The sequence below is a fragment of the Ylistrum balloti genome, unplaced genomic scaffold, assembly GCF_031769215.1.
Source record: "Ylistrum balloti isolate Yb309-2 unplaced genomic scaffold, AGI_CSIRO_Ybal_v1 Utg370574, whole genome shotgun sequence".
NCBI classification, from domain to species: domain Eukaryota; kingdom Metazoa; phylum Mollusca; class Bivalvia; order Pectinida; family Pectinidae; genus Ylistrum; species Ylistrum balloti.
Window position 1 is genome coordinate 12774 of NW_026782359.1, and position 22478 is coordinate 35251.

Consider the following 22478-nt stretch of genomic DNA (forward strand, 5'->3'; position numbering starts at 1 on the left):
TTTAGGTACATTGAGGGTGAGCCATCTTACCAGGGAGTGTCTAGGTAGATTTAGGGTGAACTTACCATGAAATGTCTTGGTATACAGAGGGTGAGCAATCTTACCAGGGAGTGTCTAGGTAGGTTTAGAGTGATCTTACCAGGGAATGTTTTGTATACAGAGGGTGAGCCATCTTACCGGGGAATGTCTAGGTAGATTCAGGGTGAACTTACAAGGGAATGTCTTGGTATACAGAAGGTTAGCCATCTTACCAGGAAGTAGCTTGGTAGATTTAGGGTGAACTTACCAGAGGAGGTTTTGGTATACAGAGGGTGAGCCAACTGACTAGGGCATGTCTAGGTATACAGAATTGACCCATCTTACCAGGGAATGTCTAGGTAGATTTAGGGTTAGCCCACGTACCAGGGAATGTCTTTGTATACAGAGGGTGAGCTAACTTACCAGGGAATGTCTTGGTATACAGAGGGTGACCCAACGTACCAGGGAATGTCTAGGTATACATAGGTTGAGCCATCTTACCAGTGTTATGTATAAATGTTGTGTATTAATCCAAATTCATATGTGCCATGTTTACATACATTGTGTCATATTGATTGTTTACATAAAAACCTGTTTATAATTATTTGTCACAATATGTGTAGATAATGCCAGGCAGATTTTTCTGGAAAGCTCGGTTACTAGAATGACCTGAGTGTTTCCGGAAGTTTCTAAATCTAGAAAGTTCGGTTATCAGAATTACTTGAGTGTTTCCGGAAGTGTCTAAATCTAGAAAGTTCGGTTACTAGAATGACCTGGGTGTTTCCGGAAGTTTCTAAATCTGGAAAATTCGGTTATTAGAATTACCTGGGTGTTTCCGGAAGTTTCTGGAGACACATGTAAACAAGCTAGGTACCTGCTAGTCTAGAATCATCTAGAAAAGAACTTTCTAGAAACCTTTAGTGTATATAAACATGATGGAAATGAGCCTTTTTGAAGTATTAACGCCTGGAGTGAGCTTACTTTGAGACTTCAGTCTGTGAAGTATGGACTTTCACGGTGATTCAGTGATAGTGCCTTGTGGACTTACACTTATATATACTCAACGAGGAAACGATTCTTGGATTATTCTTCGGATACCATGTTTTTGTGACAATCTTTTGTGAATTCTGCTGGATTTGAAGGACTTCCATCGCATGAAAAGTTCTGACTTTTTATTAGATAGTGGCCAGCTCTGTACACCATCGCAATATCTGTAATTGTACTGCATAGAATTTATTTGTTGTTATTAAATTGTTGAATTGTAAACCTAGCTGTTGGATTTCATTTGCTGTATGTTAATTCCGTAACGTAACACCAGGGAATGTCTATGTAGATTTAGGATGAACTTACCAGAGAATGTCTTGGTATAGAGAGGGTGAGCCAACTTACCAGGGATGGTCTAGGTAGGTTTAGAGTGAACTTACCAGGGAATGTCTTGGTATACAGAGGGTGAGCCAACTTACCAGGGATGGTCTAGGTAGGTTTAGAGTGAACTTACAAGAGAATGTCTTGGTATACAGAGGGTGAGCCAACTTACCAGTGAGTGTCTAGGTAGATTTAGGGTGAACTTACCAGAGAATGTCGTGGTATACAGAGGGTGAGCTATCTTACCAGTGAGTCTCTTGATGTGTAGTGGGTGAGCATTACAGAGTGTCTAGGTAGATTGAGGGTAAATTACGAGGGTATATATATGTACCCAGAAATCTTGGGTTCATTTCCAAACAAAACAAGATAATTTGCCTCTTCATTTCTTTTGATCTTTTTTCTTTGATAACCTGGTGTGAACTATTTTACACACCATGGAAATACTGTGCAGTAAAATATTGATTACGTAAGAGAATGAAAAAAATGTGTTTGAATGTTCCCATATAAAGGAGATCACTTAAAAGCATGAAAAAATACTTACAGTCAAATACTATCTAAATTATCCAATATGTGCCGCCTTTTAGGCATCAAAATGCATGATTGTGAAATTTTACTGTCGCTCGCACTAAAATTTACCAGAATTAGAAAAGATAAAATATAAACCCCACCTTTTCGCTCCTGTATTTTTTGTTCAAATTTTCCAGAAGAAGTGACGTTTAAATTGGTGTGCTAAGGTCAAAAATAAAATAATTGCCTTCATTGGAAAATAATCACTGTGCCAATTATAATGAATATAGACTGGATCAGTACTGAGCCATGAGTTCACTGGTATCGAGCCAATACCCATGCAAAAAGGACTTGTACATTTTACAGAATAAGATGAGGGGTTGGGGTATGGGGCTGACAGTGCGTTTTTCTCGCTCCCTACTTTTTGGTTTGTTCGACATAAAAAGATTTTCGACACTCGAGACTCATTACATCCTCACTATCGCTAGTCCATAGATCTTTGACGAACATCCCGTGGCGGGCCCCTTGCTGCTAGTCTCGCCTTCTACTCTACACTGCAGTTCATCACTTTAGCCACAGCGGCCTTCGGATTCACACGCAGAACATTCCATTGGAATACCTGCAGACTTCTTAACATTTTTTTTACAAAGGAATATACGACACAGCTAAGAAAATGTATCATCTCGCTGGTATAATTGTCCTCATCACTTTCGCAGGTAAGTTTGATTGTTATCACGACTTTGTAAAGCACTGGCCGTAATTATTATAAATCGGCTTTACCTGTACTTGGGAGGCAGCAATTCCTTTACTATAGCGAATTTCTTTTGTGTCTGTTTTACATTGTAAAGTCCCGATCCTCACTTAAATTTTGACAATGTTCTAAAGCTGTGTACGTGTGTCCAGTCTTGTTAGTGTTAACAATGCAGTAACCGGCCGGCGCCAATATCTATGGCAACCAACGCCCTTTCTACACCATTTGATGGTCATGGCTGTACCATAGCTGTACAAGGCGGCTCATCGCACATGGTGTGGTATGTCTGTGATTTAACGGGTTTTACGTCCTCTGTAACGGCCTTTCAGGGGATGACAAAAGATATAAAAAAATGTGTAGAGAGGAAATGGTATGATGTTATAGGTGAGAATGGGATGAAGATGACTCTGGCTAGGCAGCAGGATAACCGATTGTGGATATTTCGGATGTCCGTTAAAATTTCTTGATAAATAGTCCCTAATGTTAATCCAACTCTACCCTCTGAGCCAGCGTTATCACGCTTGCTTTTTTCTGAATAACCGCAGAGGTCATCATTTTAAGTCTCATTCGATGGACTATGTGTTAGTAGTTCAACTTTACAAGTATGCGGCGTGCTTTATGTGATCATACAATTCTTTACAGCGGGGGATGGGGATACAGAGGAATTTTATTTCTATTTACTTCTTTGTTTGGAACAGGAAATTAAAACTTGATCGGTCGTTTCCACGTAATCTTAGAACTCGCAGTTTGTTGAATGCGTTATAACAAAATGTTGATGTTCGATTTTCAGTTTATTTTGTCATACTCTTAACACTGTAATAATTTTGTCGTCTGTTTTATTGTAACCGTATGTTATGTCTGGTAAATGAAGGCTACTAGCATCTTTATACCACGGTAAATGATCCTCTCCCAATTTAAAGTTTTATTTTGCTCCCGCCGCCAATAATCTGTCGACAAAGTTTGATGATAAGGTAAACATATTTCACGCGCTAAAAACCATATGGACTTTGGTCATAGTGGTTGGTGACTGGGACGTTTACTATTGCCACACAGGTGTGAAGAAATAGTCTTCTATTTGCCAATTACGATAAAGAAAGGTGTATTACATTGTTTGTGGAGAAAACACATGAGTGGAGTTGTTAATTATAACTGTGCTGTCTCATCACTCATTGGGAATGGTTTTAATCCCCTATAAACTTCGAGAGCAGCTCACGTGACTTGAACACCCAATACCAGGAGAGATAACGTGATATTTTTTTGGAGCGGGCAAAAGTGAACGCGACAGTGAAGTCTATATATCCTGATTTCGTTTTCATAAGATAAGTGTAGCTTTGTCCACTTTGTGCTCAAGCAGTAACTTAACGGTACGTCACTCTCTATATAAACTACCTGGCAGTGTATTTCTCGAATGTGTTATATCTTCACCGAAATATATAAACTACCTGGCAATGTACGCGTATTTTTCGAATGTGTTATATCTTCACCCAAAAGACAAGGAAATATTACCAGTGTCCTTCCTGTAATTTTTGTAATTAATTAATTTTGTTTAATTTTAAAAAATAACGTTGAAGAACTGCATTCATGAATATTTGATGTCTGTCTGAACGTGTCCTGGGTTGATGGTTTATACTCGAGATAAGCGTCTGTCAGGTATATCAGCAGTCCACATGGCCATGGCATATAAATTGTATACAGTTCTGTATATAGCATGACGGATAATGTCCATGGGGGTTGCAGTCAAGTACCAACACACTGCACACATAGGCCGCCATACAGACGAGCAAAGTACACGGGATGTTTGGAAAATACTTCCGCGTATCTTCATAGGATGCTGATTCGTGTTATGTGGATAGTGGTGAATCTGACGGAGAGATAAACAATGACCTTCGAATGTTAGACGCTGTAATTACGGCGGTCAGTGAAACGATATCATTAGACAGAAGGAAACATTCCGTGGATACCGGTCGCTTCTGTCATGGCTGACACGGAGCAGGCGCGTCACCTAGCCCACTCCCATCTAACGCTCCGCGTAAATCACAGGTAAACGACATGTAAAGATACATTGATATCTTTGGGCGTAATTAACAAAAGGGACACGCTGAATAGTGATTTTTCGCCAATAAAATTGGTGTCGTTGTCATACCGTTGAAGTAATTTTGTTAAATCTTTAATGTATGAATGGAATTGTGAATCATATTCACGTGCTTCATTTGGCTCCTAAGTTCCATTTGCACGTGTCAAAATCTAGAGATGGTATGCACACAGCTAATGCGTTGATGATCTCATCCTACTCTAAGGGGTCCGGCAGAGCCATAAGGTATAGTTGCACTGGCTTTGTTGTTCGAAGTTTGAAATTAAATCTGTGATCGATAATACTGCTTAAATTGAAAATATTCCAACACATTGGCGGATGTACAAGTCTCTTTTTAATGCTAAACACACTAATGATTGGTTATCGAAGCCTAGTTTCGCAATCCTCATATGGTTCAAGTCTCCCGCTGGCGCTCCCACGGCAAGCCCCTTTCCAAATCCATCTCAAAATATCTCAATATGCTGCCGGCATTAGTCTTGTGAATTCAGGAGTTTGTAAATCGGGAGTCCATGAGTCACTCGCTTACGATGTATTAGGTCAAGTCACTGTAATGATGAATGATAGTATTACAGGATAGCGCTCTGTACTTGTCGCAGAAGATCTTGATTGATTCCGTGTGAGTGGCACTGAATCACATGGGATACTACAATAAAGTAGTTTTTATAGTCCTCTCTGTAGTCACAATGGACCATTTCAACTGAACTGTCGATCTCTCCTATTCAATTAGGCAGTCGCCATGTGTCTAGTGAATTTGTAATTGGTAGCAAGGTCTACATCTACTTCCGGTGCTTACACACGTGCTTTCGGTTACGAAGTATTGCTATTTCGTACTTGTCACATTAATTATATGCTGTCTTTAACACGTGATACTAATTTACTAATCCTAGTCATAATTTTTAAGCACTGTTCAACTACAATCTCGGTAGAAATATACGGCTTTGCCCTTCAAGGTCCCCATACGCATGTTTCCTTTAAAACACCAGGATGCTGATTTGTACATCATTTTTCACTGTTTACTTCATTATAACTTTTATTGTTTAATTTATACTTATTGGTTGTTTAACGAGTTGAAAGGTTTGTAACGATGGGTTTCTATAACGCCATGTGGGGATTTTTACATCATCGCTAACGATCACACTGGAATGGCTTAGCCATAACGTGGACAAGGTACCTGACCGCGCCACCTGACCGCGCCACCTGATCATATTGCTCCTTTGGAATACATGTGTTTCTGTTAGCATTTAGGACTAAAGCAATTACGAATTCTTACTAATAAATGAAGACTTAACAAAAATAACATTTAGGTCGCGTATCATATCGCACAACCTGTTAATATAACTTTACATCGTAACATCCCTTCGATAGCATTTACAGGGGACAATAATTAACAACGATAGGTACATATTAAGGGTGACAGCGGACTCGGAAAATCGGAATGAAATGATTTGGAACGGTACTAGACTTGGTGCAGTCATACAATAAGGTTAAAAATACATTACATAGGTAGATGTAGAGTAAAAAGACACGCCCACCTCTTGATGTTTAGACGGACGGGAAAAATAGTGATTATACACCATCAAATAGAAACAAGAGTTCACTTATTGAAATAGAAAAGATATGCGTGATGGTTTTTTTCATATATGTATGTCCCAAACAGTATTATTGTAAGTGCACGTAGTCATATCTTAATAGACGCAAGCATAATGCATTGAATTGTTATGTTATTCGGTAGCGTCAAAAACAGATACACGCCATTCACGATTGAAATAGATACCTTTGTCACTAAGATTAATTAAAAGTACGTCACAATGACAGAAATGTACATGTATTAACGATGCGAACATTCCATTTCTGCACGATCTATTGTGATGAACCAGGTGATGCCCGAGGCCATATACAGGTACATGTATGTTTTTGTTATATCGCGATCAACTGGTCAAATTGTAGTGATGGACATATATACACATTTGTATTAGGAGAAAGCACGGAATTGCTGCTCACACCGTTTAATAGTAATAATCATGTTTTGTTTTGAATACATTACATGTTAAGTACGAATATAGACCCACATTATGTTTTAAAATGGGTTTAAAACGGGACCTTTTGAAGAAGTTTTTTTGTCTTCAGCATATTTCACCATCATCTATTTAGGTGATATCCATATAAAATTCCAATGGCATTAATGAGTTTAGTGAAAAGATAGAATGAATTTAATATTACACAATTAACACATAGGGTCGAGGTACTTCTGAACAAATTAATGATATAAATGTATAAATTATAATTCACATGAATCGATAATAATGGAAAATATTTTGTCGAAAAGCTGGCATTTATTGGCCTTTTAGCTTATGGAAGACATATCTAGTATTTCCCCATTCCATAAACAGGAGTATAATAGGTCAGCACAGAGAGAGACCAACACATAACGAAAAGAGATATATATATATATATATATATATATATATATATATTATATAACATTCCGAACAAAACTTTAATAGAAAGCGATACGTCGGGGCAGAGTGATCGTCAGGGAAACCCGAGAGGGCACTCCGAATAGAAAGCGATTCGTCGGGGAAGAGTGATCGTCAGGGAACCCCGAGAAGGCACTCTGAAAGGGCACCTCGAATAGAAAGCGATACGTCGGGGCAGAGTGATCGTCAGGGAACCCCGAGAGGGCATTCATCTCAAGGTCACAGAGGGCGTTCATATCAAGGTCACAGTAAGATTAGTACTTTTTTGAAGAATGGGTCATGCGTAATGACCTAGCAGCATTTTTAAAGGAGTATGTAATCATGTTCAAATGTGTGATATGGCAATACTGCAGGCTTCACTAGTCTTATACTTTTCATAGATAATGGGTCACGAGGTCAGACTTCCTGCGGATATGGCAAGGTCTAACGTCGCCCGGTCGATATCAACTTTCAGAAATCCCAGAGTAATGGACACGGCGCCCGTTCGCTTTCTGATCACAGATTGGTACATAGTAGTTAGGATGAATACACATTGAACACGATGTTGCTAACTAAATTGAATGAATCTGACCATGAATTGTCAAAGTCATCATCGCTGCTCCTAGTCAGAGTTATGTTTTACTCGTGTCCAAACCACATATTCCACATAGGTTTGAAATATACATGTACATTCCTAAAGGACAGTGCACGTGTAACAGATGTATTTTATACAGAGATAAAAATCGTACTGGACTACTTGAAGCACACCAACTCAGCTCTTGAGTAGTTTGGTTATCTCTGTATTATGGTCGTAGTATTTTGGAGGCGAATCAACAAACATCTCGTAGGCGATGTCTTATTGAATCGCATGGGGCTTTGATATTGGCCTTCCATAACTGACTTGATGAAGTTATATTCTGTCGATTACACGACTAGACACATACATGGGACTAGACACAAACATACACAAGACCAGGCATAAGCATACACAAGATCAGACTCAATCATACACAAGACTAAACAAAACAAAAAAACACACACCAGACTAGACACATACACGTGAAAAGACACAAACATTCACGCGACTAGACACATAAGCCAGACTGGACATGTACTCGTGACTAGACACATTCACGCGACTAGACACATACGCCAGACTGGACATGTACTCGTGACTAGACACATACACGTGACTTGACACAAACGTACACCAGACTAGACGCCCATATGCACCAGATCGATGAAGCAACTATACACGAGACTTCAGGAGAATAGATACAGACAGATTAAAGATCCATATAGCTGTGTGTTTGGTAAATCGTTTCTTAAACAAGAATTACAAATTCATTGTAAATTAGTTAATTTTCCCATACTGATAAAAAGTGACCTTTTCGAACTTTTAGAGATAACTATAATTGTACATTTGTAGTAGGAAAATGATATTATATTTAATAGTCACGTGGTATGTTATTGGTCAGTAGGGAAATGATGTAGCGTATTCACCGCCTGTTTACATTGTACGTTTAGTAAAGTTTGCAGTTTTATTGTTCACTCGCAACAACATTTGAAAGCGACGTGGTACCGTGCATTTGAGCTTTTAATTTCATTTCTCGTGTCTTCAGTATGGCCTTTGCTGCTGACGCAATAATACCCAACCTACAGCTGTAACGTACCATTTACCCTGCAGACTACTGTTCAGCTTGTAACCCAACGTTTGTCGACCATTTAAACTACTGTTTTGGTTTTGGCCTGTAGACTGTTCTTGACCTTAAGTATTGACCTTATGTATCAATCATTCACAAATATATACTGTAGCCACTGTGGCCCCTCTATATACCTTATTTATCTACTGTAGACACTGGAGTACCTCTATTGACCTTATTTATATACTATAGACACTGTAGTCCCTCTATATACCTTATTTATCTACTGTAGACACTGGAGTACCTCTATTGACCTTATTTATATACTATAGACACTGTAGTCCCTCTATATACCTTATTTATCTACTGTAGTCCCTCTATATACCTTGTTTATCTACTGTAGACACTTAAGTCCCTCTATAGACATTGTTTATCTACTGTAGACACAGTAGTCCCTCTATAGACCTGTTTATCTACTGTAGACACTAGTCCCTCTATAGACATTGTTTATCTACTGTAGACACAGTTGTCCCTCTATAGACCTGTTTATCCACTGTAGACACTAGTCCCTCTATAGACCATGTTTATCTACTGTAGTCCCTCTATAGACCTTGTTTATCTACTGTAGACACTGTAGTCGCTCTTTAGACCTTGTTTATCTACTGTAGACACTGTAGTCCCTCTATAGACCTTGTTAATCTATTGTAGTCCCTCTATATACATTGTTTATCTACTTTAGTCTCTCTATAGACCTTGTTTATCTAATGTAAACACTAGTCCCTCTATAGACCTTGTTTATCAAATGTAGACACTAGTCCCTCTATAGACCTTGTTTATCTAATGTAGACACTAGTCCCTCTATAGACCTTTTTATATATTGCAGTCCTTCTATATACATTGTTTATCTACTGAATACACTGTAGTCGCTCTATAGATCTTGTTTATCTACTGTAGACACTTGTCGCTCTATATACATTATCTACTGAATACACTGTAGTCACTCTATAGACCTTGTTTATCTACTGTAGACACTAGTCCCTCTATAGACATTGTTTATCTACTGTAGACACAGTAGTCCCTCTATAGACCTTGTTTATCTAATGTAAACACTAGTTCCTCTATAGACCTTGTTTATCAAATGTAGACACTAGTCCCTCTATAGACCTTGTTTATCTAATGTAGACACTAGTCCCTCTATAGACCTTTTTATATATTGCAGTCCTTCTATATACATTGTTTATCTACTGAATACACTGTAGTCGCTCTATAGACCTTGTTTATCTACTGTAGACACTGTAGTCGCTCTTTAGACCTTGTTTATCTACTGTAGACACTGTAGTCCCTCTATAGACCTTGTTAATCTATTGTAGTCCCTCTATATACATTGTTTATCTACTTTAGTCTCTCTATAGACCTTGTTTATCTAATGTAAACACTAGTCCCTCTATAGACCTTGTTTATCAAATGTAGACACTAGTCCCTCTATAGACCTTGTTTATCTAATGTAGACACTAGTCCCTCTATAGACCTTTTTATATATTGCAGTCCTTCTATATACATTGTTTATCTACTGAATACACTGTAGTCGCTCTATAGATCTTGTTTATCTACTGTAGACACTTGTCGCTCTATATACATTATCTACTGAATACACTGTAGTCACTCTATAGACCTTGTTTATCTACTGTAGACACTAGTCCCTCTATAGACATTGTTTATCTACTGTAGACACAGTAGTCCCTCTATAGACCTTGTTTATCTAATGTAAACACTAGTTCCTCTATAGACCTTGTTTATCAAATGTAGACACTAGTCCCTCTATAGACCTTGTTTATCTAATGTAGACACTAGTCCCTCTATAGACCTTTTTATATATTGCAGTCCTTCTATATACATTGTTTATCTACTGAATACACTGTAGTCGCTCTATAGATCTTGTTTTTCTACTGTAGACACTTGTCGCTCTATATACATTATCTACTGAATACACTGTAGTCACTTTATAGACCTTGTTTATCTACTGTAGACACTAGTCCCTCTATAGACATTGTTTATCTACTGTAGACACAGTAGTCCCTCTATAGACCTTGTTTATCTAATGTAGACACTAGTCCCTCAATAGACCTTGTTTATCTAATGTAAACACTAGTCCCTCTATAGACCTTTTTTTATATATTGCAGTCCTTCTATATACATTGTTTATCTACTGAATACACTGTAGTCGCTCTATAGATCTTGTTTGTCTACTGTAGACACTTGTCGCTCTATATACATTATCTACTGAATACACTGTAGTCACTCTATAGACCTTGTTTATCTACTGTGGACACTAGTCCCTCTATAGACATTGTTTATCTACTGTAGACACAGTAGTCCCTCTATAGACCTTGTTTATCTAATGTAGAAACTAGTCCCTCTATAGACCTTGTTTATCAAATGTAGACACTAGTCCCTCTATAGACCTTGTTTATCTAATGTAGACACTAGTCCCTCTATAGACCTTTTTTGATATATTGCAGTCCTTCTATATGCATTGTTTATCTACTGAATACACTGTAGTCGCTCTATAGATCTTGTTTATCTACTGTAGACACTTGTCGCTCTATATACATTATCTACTGAATACACTGTAGTCACTCTATAGACCTTGTTTATCTACTGTAGACACTAGTCCCTCTATAGACATTGTTTATCTACTGTAGACACAGTAGTCCCTCTATAGACCTTGTTTATTTACTGTAAACACTAGTTCCTCTACAGACCTTGTTTATCAAATGTAGACACTGTAGTCACTCTATAGACCTTGTTTATCTACTGTAGACACTAGTTCCTCTATTGACCTTGTTTATATATTGTAGTCCCTCTATATACATTGTTTATCTACTGTAGACACTAGTCGCTCTATAGATCTTGTTTATCTACTGTAGACACTGTAGTGTCTCTATAGACCTTGTTTATCTACTGTAGACACTAGTCACTCTATAGACCTTGTTGATCTGCTGTAGACACTGTAGTCCCTCTATAGACCTTGTTTATCTACTGTAGACACTGTAGTCCCTCTATAGACCTTGTTTATCTACTGTAGACACTAGTCCCTCTATAGACCTTGTTTATCTACGGTAGACTCTGTAGTCCCTCTATAGACCTTGTTTATCTTCTTTAGACACTAGTCCCTCTAAAGACCTTGTTTATCTACTGTAGACACTAGTCCCTCTAGACCTTGTTTATCTACTGTAGACACTAGTCCCTCTAAAGACCTTGTTTATCTACTGTAGACACTGTAGTCCCTCTATAGACCTTGTATATCTGCTATTGACCTTGTAGTCCTCCTGTAGACTTGCTATATCTACTATTAATGTTCCGGACGCGCATGGTCATTTCACCACAATTTAGTGTTTACAAGTCATCCACAAAAATGATTGTTAACAGTTAGTGCGACAGCGTCTTTCGACCTGTAAAACCTTACAGCATGACACTTCAACATTTAGTGTTGTATGAATGCCGTGTTCCGTCAGAATGAATCTATTTCTTCCTCGACTGATGTCTACGGGATGCCTTGTAGGTATCCTCAGGCTAACTAAGGTACATTGATTGATCATGGCTATTCAATGACAAATAAGTTTGTAATTTACCTTGTCTAATTATGTCCCCGTTATCTGTCTTACAAACTACAAATTTGTCCCAGGTGAACTTATCCGTCTCGAGTAAGGACATGACATCATGTCGCTTATGTCCTAAGTGTAGGACATGAGGTTCCGTCGCGGTCTGTCTTGAGGACGCGCCATTATGTGGCTATGTGTCCAAGATTAAGGGCACGATATGTCATTGCTGTGTGTATGGCAGGATATGCCGTTGTTGTCTGTCCATACGTAGGACAGGATGTGTCGTTGTTGTCTGTCCCCGTCCCATGTGTAGGACAGGATGTGCCGTTGTTGTCTGTCCCATGTATAGGAATGCATGTGCCGTTGTTGTCTGTCCCATGTGTAGGACCGGATGTGCCGTCGTTGTCTGTCCATATGTAGGACAGTACGTTCCGTTGTTGTCTGTCCATATGTAGGACAGGATGTGCCGTTGTTGTCTGTCCCATGTATAGGAATGGATGGGCCGTTGTTGTCTGTCCCTGCCCCATGTGTAGGACGGGATGTGCCGTTGTTGTCTGTCCCATGTATAGGACAGGATGTTCCGTTGTTGTCTGTCCCATGTATAGGACAGGGTGTTCCGTTGTCGTCTGTCCCATGTCTAGGACAGGATGTGCCGTTGTTGTCTGTCCCATGTGTAGGACAGGATGTGGCGTTGTTATCTGTCCCATGTATAGGACAGGATGTTCCGTTGTTGTCTGTCCCATGTATAGGACATGATGTGTCGTTGTTGTCTGTCCCCGTCCCATGTGTAGGACAGGATGTTCCGTTGTTGTCTGTCCCATGTGTAGGACAGAATGTGCCGTTGTTGTCTGTCCCATGTATAGGACAGGATGTGCCGTTGCTGTAGGAGATAACATATCGTTAACTGGCTTATGTACATGTAGGAATATCTGTCATATTACATACACAAGATTTATACCTATAGATTTCATATTTACATCATTCCTTTCAGTAAGACAGATTATAACGAGCTCTTGTTTGATTTACGTGTTAACGACATACCAATCAACCTCGATAGTATAATTTTATATCACGAAGTGTAGATAACCCCGTGCTACACAGTTATTGTATTTCCATTGTTTAGATACAATTGAAATAAAAAGCGAGTGTGTCGGCTGTGGCTGCGATCACTTATAGTGAGTGGGTCTTGTTCACGTGCACTAATAGGTACATGTACTTGTACGTTGAGTCACCACCAATCACGTGATAGAGCTCAACCAATTGACACAGGAAGAAAACACGTGCATTTGTATATACATACGTTATGCAAAGTTAGTACTAATCGATATTTAAGTGAGCTAGAACGGCAATGTCGCAGTATATAGATATTTATGGAGCTTGTCCCTTCATCCCTTATACAACAATATTCTAGTGTGCCAAGAAAAGCACGTGGTTTATTTGTCAGTGACCGTCTTTTCTCGACGAAGAAAAACTGACCGCAGACGCTTGACCGCCCACCAAGACAAAACCTCACAGGCGAGACTACAGCGAGATAGATGTCAAGGTTGGTGACCTTGGGCCAACGGCGGACAATCGATCATTTAAATTAGCCAGAGAGTTGAACCCTTCCCGTCGCCGGATGATTAGTATCCAGTGACCATTGGTAATTTGCCAACAAGTCGGACAGCTACTCCGGATGGGTGAAAAGTTCCATTGATTTCTGCGGCATACGGAGCCAGTGTGCTCCCTCCATTAGGGTGATTCAGAAGCAGCCGTCAGTAGGACGCACACTTGTGAAATTAATGACAAGATAGATACATTCTGACACTAACACTAGTCAAACGAAGCAAATTATTATAAACGTTAGTTTTATCATCTTACTACGGTTGACCTGGCGACATTTAAACGACTGAACGACGTCACTAAATATAAAAATGAGAAAAAGAATTATTAATAAGGAAAACAATAATTGATAAGAAATAGCATTTTGAATTTCCTGACAAGGGTGTGATGAATGTTAGTGGATCTTGCTACAAATTTTGTAAATCTCTATCAGAGTTACGGCCCTTACTATCAGAGTGCCACAATTCAATTTGGAGGGATTGAACTAAACCTTCTTGATTATAATATCGTGAACTCTGTTAATTTTCCTCGTATTATCCTCATTCAGTATGCGCTTGTATCAATGTCGTTCGCTTTGTCATGAACTTTGGGTGTACTATTTAACTCTATATTCTCATTACTTTCTTTTCTTGTCACTAATTACCGCTTACAACTTAGTAGTGTTTCTGGCGAATAATTTTATCATTTATTTCCTTTTAAGATGGTCGGATGGTAGATGGCAGTAGTAACGCACTCGCCTTTCAAATATAAGTCAGGGGTTCAATTCCCGAACGGACATTAAAAAAAGCTTGGGGTCACCTGCCAAACCATCACGCTTCCATCGTCAATGGGCCAACAAGCTTGTTCAACAATTGTTGTAAAATAAAGTTTTTATTGCATTTTATTACTAAGTAATTTAAGTTAGAATTTAGAACTTTTGACATGAAGTTATTGCCAGGGTTGTTTGTTATTAAGCTTAAAGGCCCAATATACACATCATTTGGCAAATTATCGAGATTCGGAACATTTCTGAGTAAACTTCCAATTGATAAATACATATAGGTAGAAAGGTGACCAGATCCAAGTTTATTTATACTAATGTTCTCTCTGAGTTCTACAAATTGGATTAGTATAGATAAATATGGATAAGGTTATCTTCATTCCTATACATAAATTCCGAATTTTACTGGCTAAAATGAAGTTATTTACAATATAAAAAATTAGCTTTAATCGGCAAGATTGGTCAGAAAAGTTAATTATCTATTGTGTTTAGACACCCCTGATTCACAATTTTATGTTATGAAACATGGAAGATAAATAATCATTGTTCTGAAATTCTACAGCCGAAGGAATCGATATACATATTCAGCATTGCATTGTAATGATGCATTCCTAAGAACTGAGAGGAAAGCAAGTTTCAGAAGAGAAATATGAAAATTTGGTTTGACTGGCCAGTGTTTGTTGGGCATACTGGATTAACCATACATAATTCAACCTCAATTCTGGTCTTAAAAGATACCCGAAATATCGCTGCTGTCCGTGCGCTACAAGTTAAGTACAAAATCATCACATTGGCAAAGATGTGAAGTCGGGTTTCTTACCTGACCTCGACTTTACAAGCTTCGATTTGTACACCCCAGTGTTTACATTTTGAAGACGCCGTTGTAGCGATTGAACATGGTGTAATTCGTGTTGCAGGTGCTTTGTGCTTATCATGACGTCACATCACATGTGGAATGCAAGTGTATAGTCAATCAAGATATCACTGTAGTCTGAATAGGGTTTGTTTAAATTAAATACTGACTTGTCACGGGAAATGATTTCTGACTTCGGTTCGGTTACGATCGTAAATGGAGGCAGTTTACAATAGATGAATGTCAACAGGTTTTATACCAATACATATGCACGATATCGCCTGCAGTATTTCTGAGAGTGTTTACTACATCGATATCAATACATTGTATTTTCTCCTTGCTTTTCTGATCCTTTCAGCAGTTCAACAGTGTGATTAAATTGTATGAAAGTCTATTCCATGGTATCAAGCGTTTACCACTCCAGTACTTTGGTCCTTTGATGGTTGAGAATGCTCCCCCCTCCCCCACTCACTAATGATGTACGACCATTACATAATTTCCCCACACTAAGTCCTCACCATATTACTAGCATGCGTCTGCTTAATACTAATTGTAAGTTTTGAGGATGTTTACTTTGCGAAATATTTATTTTTTCTTCAACATTACTTGTCATACCAGTAGGGAAAATGCCATGCAAGCTACCAGATCTGGATGAATACGTTGATGTGTGTACATGTACAAAATACAGAGGATCATAAAAATCAATTCATGTAGCTTTAGATCAGATTGATTTTTTATGTATGGGTCGCTTGTTGTATCTTTGTGGCTGGTCACTGTCCAGAAGGGAATCGCCAATATTCAAGGTTTAGCTTGCCATCCAATGAAACAGCGTGGGCTTATCAGCTGAATTCCCACTGTCCAGTATATAATTTCGTTATCCATGAGCGAGAGTAATACAATTGGTCACCACATTCCGGTCTGTGTGTAACAACTGTTTTAGAATTCATGTTTCTTATTACTGAAACTGCTCGGATAATGTTTAATCTAAAACATTTGATCAGGATTTCCTTAAAACTTCCCTGATTTACAAACGGAGACGTGTTTACCCTTCATTACTGTATTGTTCCGAGTTGTCGATACCAGGGTCTTGTCGAATGTTAAATAACTAAAATAAATTTTGTAGATTCCCACAAGTTATCTAGCTGACAAGGGTATGAAAATTGTGATACAAACTCAATGTCCAAATTACAAGGAGATGACGGGCTCATAACTCCATAACTTCATTTGATAGTGGTGTCCGTGGTTTTGAGAACTCAATACATTTTCCTAAATTGAAGCCACGATACATGTTCTTACAGAAGTTCATGTGTGAGAATCGAGATTAGCACAAACTTTTTGTCTGTAAGTTTACAACACGATACCTGGACCGTTACTCCCCAGGGGCATTCGCGCCATCTTATTGTCGTTTTACAGAACGAGTAATTGGTGCAAGCGCTAGAGGCGCGTATTGACGTTAACCAACACACTTAGATCTATAAATAACTGATTGCCTGGTATTTTCCCTCTTTATCTGTACTCTTTACTGTACAACCTCCGTGTGCAGGAATATGAACACATCAGACCACTGATCAAACGCTCTACCGATCCGTTACACAGAACGGCATATACAACATAGTGTAATATGCACGTTATATTTCTATGTGTAGTGCATAAAGACGTAATTGTTGCAAAAATATATATCCAAGGGGTAATTTATTCGGGAAAAAGCCAGTGACGAAATGAGAGATGTAAAGGTTAAGTAGAACAACTTCACGTGTAGGAGATGAGGGATATGTTGATGCACGTTAATTACATACAACATGAAGACCAGTTTGTTTAAACAGACAGTCTGTTCTTGCACATGCAGAATAAGACTCGTTTGTATACGCGAGATCTCGATCTACCGTTGCAGCTCTTATACATAGAATTGTTGCAGTCTGATCACCATCTGTCATTATATGAGGTATTTACGGGGTTATAAACACATTCGCCGAATTGGCAATTCCAATATTCTTTGAAGAATTTCCAACAAATCAAAATGCGTGCGAGTGAAAAGTTGGTGATACATTTCTATGAAAAGTATCTGTATCCATAGATACATAAATATCCATTTGATCGCGCCAGTATTTGGTTCCCTTGGTGTAGTTAAGTCAAACGTTTGTCTAACTTCTTTTTGCTGTAACGTTACTTTTTGGGGTGACGTTCACATTTGCAACGTCAGCCATACATCAAAGGAGTTTGATCGATTTCTCGGGATACATAAGAGATCAATTCAAAATGAAAGATTTGGATAACTGTGTATTGATAATATTTTGTGTGTAAAATATGACTTTTTTGGTGTATTTACATAAAAGTATAACATTGGTAAACCTCCTTATTGTTAAATGTCACACCGTGACATGTACAATACACTTCACCAAACCCTCGTTTGCCTCAGTCACCTAATCTCGTATGAAATGGCCAACATGGAAATATTAATAACATGCCTACACATGTACATTTGTTTCATATTTTCTTTCGATATATTTATGAAATATTGTGTGCCTGTATGTTTTATGTAGGCGTTACCCAGTATGCCGCCTGGCAACAGCCGACGATTAGTAGTAATCTCTCTAACTATCTATATTTTCACCATCAAAATATGTTGTCAGCTGGTTTCAGATCCACACATGCTGTGAAGTCGAGTCAAGTTTGCATTCCGGCCAAATCCTTGAGACTTACAATATATGATAAAATTATCTACATTTTGCTTGTCTATCCCTGGTAAACTAAACATACATCTTTAAAGGGAAAAGTTTTCCTCGCTAGACATTTGTGTTTTAAAAATGAAAACAATAAGGGGAGGTTAATGAAAACTACAACGTCAGACGAGACCTTTGATCATTTAAGCGACAACTTTTGATATATGATTAAGTCACTATTTTAATTAAGTATCCTTTTCTTAATGATATCGATATCGATGGCCAACAGAAAGGAATTAGCCACCTAGTGGAGGGTTATTTAGAAGTGTTTGCAAACAACAGTTTAAGGACTGACGGACGCTAGATTATACCATTAAGAATAGCTGTTAAGTATCACCAGTGATGAGAACATGGCCGATGGTCATATTGAAAGGACTTTTTTGTCTTGCGAATACGTCCTCAATGCTGGTGACATTCGAAATGTTAAGTGTTTATGTAGAATCTATGCTGATGCTTACCACTTTGGAAATGCCTATCCTAAAAATGATACGTAAATAAATAAATGACGTCGAAGCATTCTTACATTCCGGTCCACATAATATCCTGTGGACGGAGAAAGTTACAGACGTTTAAAGACCCGTGGCTATGTATATGAGTGCACTTAGCATTTAGGATCTAGGCAACTGACACTACCCATAATTGGTTCAGTATACACATCATTCTGACCACGTCTTGACCCCACGTGTAACACGCGTAAATGAACGTGGACGATGAGTGTTTCATCTCTTACTTTTACCTTCACCAACTGGTCAGAACTGGTCAGCAGGAGACACGTTCATGAGGTATAAACCTAGCTACGTTCGAAAGTCGAATTTCATGGTTCCAGGGTTAAGGTCAAAGTCACCGTTAGATTTTTAGAAAGATGTTGTCAGTGCTTTAGCAACATCATTTCTAACGGGATTTTTTTTATCAAACTTCACACATCTATTCATGGCCATCACACCTCGGTTGAGGTAGAATTTCATTGTTGAAGGCTCAAGGTCAAGGCCACTGCTTTGAGCGGCGTTATTTCTAATGGGATTCCAATCAAGCTTAAGAAAATTGGCGATTTTCTATACGTCTACTCTTACATCATAGTGGAGTCGTGAGGAAATTTGTATCGTCTCGTCTGCAATACCTTGTTGTCTGTTTGTGATATTTCCGGTCAAACTACCCAATATCCACGTTGCCGTTGCCGTCGCCGTCGCCAATCGCCGTCTCTGGCGCCGATCAGTTTAACAAACACCAACTATGTGTAACTGCCTCACAAAATGGAGGAAATCAAACCATTAAAACCTTAAACATCATATACTGACAACTGCGGAAGAAAAAATCTTGGTACATTTACGATCAGGTTAAATCGGCATGTTGTGAAAATTCTTCTTTCTATGAATAAACCTATGTCATACAGATACATCGAAACATCTTAATAATGCTATTTGATCGCTTCCATTAGTTACGTCTAGGCTTGGCGTCTCTTGTATATAAATATATATCTGTAGTAATATATAAATCTTTTAGCACGCTGCACATTCTCTCACTTGAAAACATATATTCATCTTTACGGAGTTCTGCACAGTCTAAAGTGAAGTGAAACTCCGTCACTTTCTAAAATTTGTTTTCATTAAAACTGTTACCAGTGTAACATGTTATAACGTGTCCTTACCAGTGTAACATGTTATAACGTGTCCTTACCAGTGTAACATGTTATAACGTGTCGGTACCAGTGTAACATGTTATAACGTGTCCTTACCAGTGTAACATGTTATAACGTGTCCTTACCAGTGTAACATGTTATAACGTGTCCTTACCAGTGTAACATGTTATAACATGTCGGTACCAGTGTAACATGTTATAACGTGTCGGTACCAGTGTAACATGTTATAACGTGTCCTTACCAGTGTAACATGTTATAACGTGTCCTTACCAGTGTAACATGTTATAACGTGTCCTTACCAGTGTAACATGTTATAACGTGTCGGTACCAGTGTAACATGTTATAACGTGTCCTTACCAGTGTAACATGTTATAACGTGTCGGTACCAGTGTAACATGTTATAACGTGTCCTTACCAGTGTAACATGTTATAACGTGTCCTTACCAGTGTAACATGTTATAACGTGTCCTTACCAGTGTAACATGTTATAACGTGTCCTTACCAGTGTAACATGTTATAACGTGTCCTTACCAGTGTAACATGTTATAACGTGTCCTTACCAGTGTAACATGTTATAACGTGTCCTTACCAGTGTAACATGTTATAACGTGTCCTTACCAGTGTAACAGGTTATAACGTGTCCTTACCAGTGTAACATGTTATGACGTGTCCTTACCAGTGTAACATGTTATAACGTGTCCTTACCAGTGTAACATGTTATAACGTGTCCTTACCAGTGTAACATGTTATAACGTGTCCTTACCAGTGTAACATGTTATAACGTGTCCTTACCAGTGTAACATGTTATAACGTGTCCTTACCAGTGTAACATGTTATAACGTGTCCTTACCAGTGTAACATGTTATAACGTGTCCTTACCAGTGTAACATGTTATAACGTGTCGGTACCAGTGTAACATGTTATAACGTGTCCTTACCAGTGTAACATGTTATAACGTGTCCTTACCAGTGTAACATGTTATAACGTGTCCTTACCAGTGTAACAGGTTATAACGTGTCCTTACCAGTGTAACATGTTATGACGTGTCCTTACCAGTGTAACAGGTTATGACGTGTCCTTACCAGTGTAACATGTTATGACGTGTCCTTACCAGTGTAACATGTTATAACGTGTCCTTACCAGTGTAACATGTTATAACGTGTCCTTACCAGTGTAACATTTTATAACGTGTCCTTACCAGTGTAACATGTTATAACGTGTCCTTACCAGTCTAACATGTTATAACGTGTCCTTACCAGTGTAACATGTTATAACGTGTCCTTACCAGTGTAACATGTTATAACGCGTCGATACCAGTGTAACATGTTATAACGTGTCCTTACCAGTGTAACATGTTATAACGTGTCCTTACCAGTGTAACATGTTATAACGCGTCGATACCAGTGTAACATGTTATAACGCGTCCTTACCAGTGTAACATGCTTGAGTGTCCTTACCAGTGTAACATGTTATGACGTGTCCTTACCAGTGTAACATGTTATGACGTGTCCTTACCAGTGTAACATGTTATGACGTGTCCTTACCTGTTTAACATGTTATGATGTGTCCTTACCAGTGTAACATGTTATGACGTGTCCTTACCAGTGTAACATGTTATAACGTGTCCTTACCAGTGTAACATGTTATAACGTGTCCTTACCAGTGTAACATGTTATAACGTGTCCTTACTAGTGTAACATGATATAACGTGTCGGTACCAGTGTAACATGTTATAACGTGTCCTTACCAGTGTAACATGTTATAACGTGTCCTTACCAGTGTAACATGTTATAACGTGTCCTTACCAGTGTAACATGTTATAACGTGTCGGTACCAGTGTAACGTTATAACGTGTCGGTACCAGAGTAACATGTTATAACGCGTCCTTACCAGTGTAACATGTTATGACGTGTCCTTATCACTGTAACATGTTATAACGTGTCCTTACCAGTGTAACATGTTATAACATGTCGCTACCAGTGTAACATGTTATAACGTGTCCTTACCAGTGTAACATGTTATAACGTGCCGGTACCAGTGTAACATGTTATAACGCGTCCTTACCAGTGTAACATGCTTGAGTGTCCTTACCAGTGTGACATGTTATGACGTGTCCTTACCAGTGTAACATGTTATAACGTGTCGGTACCAGTGTAACATGCTTGAGTGTCCTTACCAGTGTAACATGTTATAACGTGTCCTTACCAGTGTAACATGTTATAACGTGTCCTTACCAGTGTAACATGTTATAACGCGTCGATACCAGTGTAACATGTTATAACGCGTCCTTACCAGTGTAACATGTTATAACGTGTCCTTACCTGTTTAACATGTTATGATGTGTCCTTACCAGTGTAACATGTTATAACGCGTCCTTACCAGTGTAACATGCTTGAGTGTCCTTACCAGTGTAACATGTTATAACGTGTCCTTACCAGTGTAACATGTTATAACGTGTCCTTACCAGTGTAAC

At 38.5% G+C, this 22478-nt stretch overlaps 1 protein-coding gene across 1 annotated transcript in view; it reads left to right on the plus strand.

The window, feature by feature from the left end:
• The first annotated feature begins 2451 nt into the window (after nucleotides 1-2451).
• Nucleotides 2452-22478, plus strand: part of LOC132556497 (uncharacterized) — a 39794-nt gene continuing 19767 nt past the window's right edge. Inside the window, exon 1 of the mRNA XM_060220905.1 lies at nucleotides 2452-2606. Within this exon, the coding sequence (XP_060076888.1) occupies nucleotides 2564-2606 (43 nt within the window). The 5' untranslated portion in view covers nucleotides 2452-2563. The remainder of the gene's footprint in view (nucleotides 2607-22478) is intronic.